Source organism: Schistocerca nitens, chromosome 1, assembly GCF_023898315.1.
Source record: "Schistocerca nitens isolate TAMUIC-IGC-003100 chromosome 1, iqSchNite1.1, whole genome shotgun sequence".
NCBI classification, from domain to species: Eukaryota; Metazoa; Arthropoda; class Insecta; order Orthoptera; family Acrididae; genus Schistocerca; species Schistocerca nitens.
Genome location: NC_064614.1, coordinates 248305861 through 248313042, shown reverse-complemented (window position 1 = coordinate 248313042; position 7182 = coordinate 248305861). Strand labels below are relative to the sequence as shown.

The window sequence follows — 7182 nt, the reverse complement described above, 5'->3', positions numbered from 1 at the left end:
AAAAGAAATAGCGACTATCATGAATATAATACAGGGCAAAAGCATGAATTATACAATGATGGTAAAAATTTGACAGTGGTGCAGAATGGTGTGCAGTGCAATGGCACAAGAGTTTGTAATACCCTCCATTCATATATTAAATGTAAGTTTGATAAGAAGTCCACGTTTAGGGAGCCTGTGAGGCAATTTCTTCTGGAAAGAAGATGAGTTTCTTAGTCAAAATGAAAAAAAAAATATTTTAGAATGAAAGCATAAGTACAATTCAATATAACGTAAGATTGAACAATTATGTAGCTACTCATTTTTTTTTAACTTTCTATGTCGATATAATGTATCACTACCGTCCTTTTGTTATCTTACTACCTCTGCACGGTAATGATTTGTTTAAAAAGATCACAGATTGCCACATAAAACGTAAAAAAATGAATTGACACACTCTATTTCCTTGTGCGCTTATCACAGACGGAGTAAGAAATAAATAAATAAATAATAAATAGATATCCTCTCATCAGTTACTTTGCTGCCCAAATGGTAAAAATCATCTACTACTATACTTTTATAGCTCGTTACGCTTTGCTACCCGTGGACTAGTGAGTAGGATATGCTTTCTAAACACAGTCGATTACAGAGTTTCTGAAAACTATTTACATCTAAGCTTCCGTCAGCTGATTATGCATTTAAGTTTTCAATGTTGGCTTAACCGAAACCGAGCTGTAAGGTTGCCTGCCATGCAAATGTGCATGGAGGTTATTGTTTTGATATAACTGGGATACAGACGAAAAGCCTAAATTGGAAAGAAATATTTGCTTCTGTTTAGTATCAAGTTAACGGAAGTGAAATGGTTTTAACAGCAGATATACAACTACCCACTGAGGAGGAACTAACTGTACAAGAAGTTAACTTAGGATCACCAGCTTTACGAGCTGGTGCCTTCCATTTAGGAAAATATTGTGAACAGGCAAATAATGTAAGTTGCCATTGAAAGAATAGGTAACCAGTTTTGAACGATCATAAATAATAATAATAAATAATACAAATAGCCATTGTTATTTATTGACCATGTCCAGATTACCGGAATACTGAACTTAGCCTACGTCCATGCCAAAACTTGTTGGAGGAGTCGTTTCACAACACATTTTAACATTTCCTGTGAACGTTGTAGTCAAGTCCCTTGCTATGTTTGGTGACGTAGTTTTTATCGTGTTATGTTTGGTGTGAACTCAATAATAAAATAGTTTTAATGCTATCTTTCGTGCCATTGCTTGTTTAACGAAGATCTGTATGTCAGATCCTAACTTAACGCTCCAACCAAAATGTGACCCCATTCTCTGTGATAATACTTTGCCATTTCTTTAACTCGCGACCTTCAATGCAGGAATTTATGCTATGTCGGACTGAATGGAAAGATCCCCGGAAATGCCTGGAAGAAGGAAAAGCTGTAACGAACTGCTCGCTTGAGTTTTTTAGGAAAGTGAAAAAGTCGTGTCAGCAGGAGTTTGAGCAATACACAAACTGTATTGATAAGTCTAGCAGCCTTTTGGAGTACAAGTAGTAAGTGCACCACCTTTTGTGTACCTAATGACTTTTACAATTCTTTCGTGTTGTGTTCTTTATTTTGTGGAAACTGCAAGTAGCTTTATAAAATACTAAAATCATCTTTATCCATTGTATGGTGTGAGTGCAGGATTCCAATAACAAGTGCATTCAAATTGGAGCTAAATAAACTGCATTTGATTGTAAATCTGTTCACCATAACTGTTGGGCCGTATAATTTAGCATGGCACTTAGATCATAGAGCTGCTTGCAGTTTTTCATTTGCAACAGAATTTTGCCATTGTTAAATAGTTTTTAGTTTTTTTTTTCAAATATAAGAAACTTCAATTAAGGATACATATCCAAGATGGCATCTGTAAATAAAAATTACTAGGTAATTTGTACTGAAGTGATGCCGACACCCTTGAAGTATAACATGGACAATTTTTCAATTTGAGCAGTCTGTGTAGCTTTTAGAAGTGTTGCCATATTGTGTTGTGCCTCTCTAGTGTGCAAAAATAAATAAATCAACAATAACAACACATAGTCCCTCATATCAGTGAAACATAATTGAATTAGTAGTAATCTCACATTGTTATGTGTAAATAATAACTGAATATTAAGAAAGTAATAGTTGCTAAATTAAACTGCCTTGAAACCACAGTGTACTTTTTGAAAAGAAAAATTTCTGCAAATATTGATAAAGTATCTTAGTTGTAATGTTGAAAGTACTTTGGTGCTGTGCATGAGGTGCATTATCTGGAAGGATGATATTACTATCCCATATATGCTGAATGAATCACTTGCCACATAGCATGATAGTAACATATCCATCATTGCCAGAAGTGCTTCAGTTATTTCCTTTCCTGTTGCAATAGCATTGCACTTGCATAAAGATATAAGATAACCTGTTCTACCTCTCAACCCCCCCCCCCCCAAATGCATTATTTTCTAATTCAGAACTAGATGTTTTTTACAATTGTGTGTGTGTGTGTGTGTGTGTGTGTGTGTGTGTGTGTGTGTGTGTGTGTGTGCTACTCCATATTTACCAGAAGATTACCCACGGCCACCAGCCAGATATGGTTCACGCTTCCACTGGTTCAACTAGATAACTGCTTTTGTTCCTTGTGGAGTTGGCAACTTTTGTAGTAGGCCTATCTCAAATAATACTGCCGAGTAGGTCATATTTCTGTATCAATTTTGAGATCATAATTAAACTAGACAAATGCTTTATTATGACCTATGTGACATCTTGAGAGAGGTACAGTTGTCATAGCAACTAATTTATAAGTTGCTCACCACAGTGCACTAAGGAACAAATGTAGTACCAGGTTCAAAGTGTTAGAAGAGATTATGTATTATATTTGTTACTGTTAAATAAAAATACGCCAATGGTGAGAGAGAGGAAAAAAAATCTCAATTACGGGAGCTAAATATCAGTGTATACAGTAGTTAGTTTTGATATGTTTTCATTGTATGAATGGTTTTGCAGCAGTAGTTTCATTAGCATTTGATCTTTAGCAAGATGTTACTCATGTGAGCTCATACATACATAATTTTCTTCACAGCTGTCGCAAGACACAGGGAGCATTTGATAAATGTATGCTGGATAATCTGAACCTGGAACGCCCTCCATTTGGTTACTTCTGTGAAGCAAAAGTAATAGATACAAAACGACCAAAACCAGAGGAAGAAAAACCTGCAATCTATCCAGATGCTACTCCATATTTACCAGAAGATTACCCACGGCCACCAGCCAGATATGGTTCACGCTTCCACTGGTTCAACTAGATAACTGCTTTTGTTCCTTGTGGAGTTGGCAACTTTTGTAGTAGGCCTATCTCAAATAATACTGCCGAGTAGGTCATATTTCTGTATCAATTTTGAGATCATAATTAAACTAGACAAATGCTTTATTTAATTTGATGAACATGGTTCTCATTAATTTTCACAAACTAATATTTGAGGGAAATTTTGAGGTTCCACCAATGTAACAAGTAAAATCTTGCGTTCCCCTCTTCTATTCACCTGTTTTGCTCAACAGTTTTATGACCTATGTGACATCTTGAGAGAGGTACAGTTGTCATAGCAACTAATTTATAAGTTGCTCACCACAGTGCACTAAGGAACAAATGTAGTACCAGGTTCAAAGTGTTAGAAGAGATTATGTATTATATTTGTTACTGTTAAATAAAAATACGCCAATGGTGCTTTCAAAATAACTTTATTCTCTCATGGTAGAGTGACCACGAGGTTGTGTTGTTCCAATATAAGTCTAATTTGTGACTGAACTGCTGTTTTTATTTTGGTTCCAGTGTGCAAAAATCAGTAGTTAAAATTGTGTGCCAGTCGTATTCCATTTTTCAACCCAGCTAACCATATGTGTACTGGTATACCACTGGACCTATCCAAGTAAAAGTTTTGCAATGTATGCATTAATTGTTACAGAAATTTGGTAATCAGCTTCATGTTGGGGGTATTTAAGCATGCTAGCTTACTTCATACTTTTGTGAAGAATTGAAAATGGCTTTGAAATTACATTTTAAAGGGACTTATGTGCAGTCTTGAAAGTATAATCAGAGATAACACCTTATTTCTTGCGATTGCTGGCGTTATATCTACAAGAAACTAAGTATTTGATCTTGCAGTATTAATCTAGTGATGAAAGACATTTGGTGCGAGATCTACAATGTAGAGTGTAAAGACAGCTCAGCAGCAACAGCAGTGAGGCACATAAACAAGAAGCTGGGCATTGTAGCTAGCTTTCAAGCTTGCATTCTTTTTCAGACCCCATTTACACTCTGTGTGGATACTAAGGTTGAGTGACGGCCCTTCATTGATAGCCTGTGTCTTTAATGAGAATTACAATTTTTGAGCAGTTTGAATTCTTGGGAGTGGTCATGTATGTGCAGTAATGACAAATGCATGTATTGTATCAAATAGTATGTGGCATTACTTTTGTGGTGCACTTTGTCTACATGATCCTCTGCTTTATGTTACAAAAGTAGTTGTCTAGCTGTTCGATAGTGATGAATTTTATGTTTTTCTGAGAATTGTTTTGTGATAAACACTATCGGAGTCCTCCCAAACTCAAAACATGTACAAGAAAGATAATTGTCTTTGATTAAACTTGACAGGACTTCCTGTACGAAGTCATGTACATCTTCTTCCCTAGAGTGTCCATCACGATCATGAAACCAGGATGCATTTAACACATTTGTACACCTATAATATGCAAGCCACTGTGAAGTGTGTGGCAGAAGGTACTTCCCACTATACCAGTTATTGGGACTTCTTCCCGTTCCATTCAAGTATGGAACATGGAGTGAATGATACGTTAAATATCTCTGTGTGAGCTGTAAGTTGTCTAATTGTGTCTTTGTGATCTCTACAGGACTGATATGATATGTAGAGGCTTGTAATATGTTCATTGATTCCTCACTTAAAGCTCATTCTTGAAATCTTGTAAGTAGGCTTTCACTAGACAGCTCGCATCAACATGGAAGTGACTGCCATGTAGCATCACATGACACACTCTCATTTGCTGCTCTTTTCTAGACATTCAGTATCCCTTGTTAGTCCTATTTGGTATGGGCTTGCACACACTTGAGCAATATTCAAAGATATATCACACAGTTGTTGTAAGCAATCTCCTTTGTAGACTGAATGTGTATCGCTAGTATTTTACAAATGAACCGAAGTCTGCCACCTGCTTTACCTACGACATATATGCTGTAGTTGATGTTCATGTGGTACTAAACTAAGACTTTTCAAAAATACCTCTGTCTATAGTCATTAGGATAATAAGTGAAGAGTGAAAGCAGTGTTTTCCATGGTTATTGCTCTTGGCCTCCAAGATCATTTGTTACCAGTATAAGATACATCTGGAAGTTCTGTGGATCAGTTCTGCTCCCCTCTGTTTCTTAATCACTGGGCACAGTTCTCCTCTCAAGGACTATGTGTATATTAGCACTATGAGGTTAATTCACTTGCTTATTTTTATACAAATTGACGGTGACTGTTTCGAATCTTGTGGCCTTATAGATTCATTAGTTATTTCAGTTGTGTTACACAAATCGCCTCCTATTTTTCAGCCATCTGTCCATGATAGTTCCAGTGTAAATATGATCATAGAAAGCAACAGATAAAGTAAGTTTTAGTTCAAGGAAGCCTTCATGTGCTTGTATGGTTTTCTGAGTTAAAAGAAACTTCACATTCATTAAATTGTTTCAGTCTTGTTTCCTCTGTAACATCGGAAGCTGATTATTTTGCTTGGTTTTGATCTCAGGTTTTCTTAGTATATTGCTGATGAAACTGTCATTTATGTAGCCAGAAATCAATGAGCCCATACACAGTACTTAATCATCACTCAAGCGATACTAAGTATACTCTGACTACACATGCACCATGGTCGAGGGGTAGTATCCTTGACTTATGACCAAACAGTTCTTGTACCGCTCCATCAGTTAAGCAGAGCAGTAGTTAAGTAACAAATAAAGTGTCTGTTATTTCAATTGAATTCAGTTGGAATTGGACCGTGCTGCAGATCTGATCCTTAAAATAATCCTGCTGGCATGCAAGGGCAGTAATGCAAAATAACTTTTGAATACCTCTACCCCAGCAGCATAGGACATCAGTAACTTTGTGCACGACATCAAAAATGGCTGTTATTTCTCAATACCTAATCAGAAAATAATTACTGATTATTAACAGTAATGGATGATTTACGGTTCACTACAAATAAGTAACAAACTATATTTTACATTAGTTTTATTCGTTATATTCCATAGTTCTTCAATGAGTGTAAGACCAGATCCTCAAAATTGATAGCCCAATGGCATATTAAATGCCTTAATGTGTGCAATTACAGGAGCAGGCAGATTTTGCATACTGCTTTCAAACACATCTAGGCGTGACGATGGTCACACACACACACACACACACACACACACACACACACAGTCAGAGAGAGAGAGAGAGACTCACCATATAACAAAAATGCTATGCAACAATTTGCACCAGTGGTTTAATATATTTTACATGGATACTAAATTTTCAAACAGAGGTCAATTAATCAAACTAAAATTACACAAATTTACTTCAAAAAATAGTGATGGGTCCTACACTGGGTCCAAGCTTTGAACTCGGCCACTGATTAGATTTTCATCAAAAATCATCAGCAATTGGGGCTGAAGACTTCCAGTATAAGATGTCACCCTCAATCTGCCAACAGCCTTGTCAAAGAGGGACGAGGAGCAGTTACAGGTTCAGAGCATCCTCTTGCACTTGTTACGGAACCTGCCCCTAAAAATGGAAGAATCAGTAGGTGACAGCATGAGTATGAAGAAGCCAATGGAAACCACTGCATTAAAGATATATTATGTATATGCATAACAAATGTGATCTTTAATTGAAAGAGTGTTGTGATGGGGTATTCATTGGCAAAATATTTTGGATTAATTACCCATTCAGATCACTGGGACCTGGCCATGAGAGAAGACTGATAAAACCAATGAAAGGGCAACATTCATGCCAGATAGAGTGAAGTCTCAAAAGTCTGGACATGGTAGGGAAACTAGAAAATCTTAAAAGGGAAATTAACCGACAGAGCACCTTGAGGTCACTTGTAGCCACAGCAGATTGTTACAC

General features: G+C 36.5%; 1 protein-coding gene across 1 annotated transcript; it reads left to right on the top strand.

Annotated features, from left to right (window-relative positions):
- Positions 1-704: 704 nt before the first annotated feature.
- Positions 705-3459, top strand: LOC126247040 (NADH dehydrogenase [ubiquinone] 1 alpha subcomplex subunit 8). The gene is made up of 3 exons (XM_049948444.1): positions 705-967; positions 1376-1551; positions 3102-3459. Exons 1-3 carry the CDS (start codon positions 839-841, stop codon positions 3322-3324), a joined length of 528 nt encoding a protein of 175 aa, XP_049804401.1. The 5' UTR covers positions 705-838; the 3' UTR covers positions 3325-3459.
- The last annotated feature ends 3723 nt before the right edge of the window (positions 3460-7182 follow it).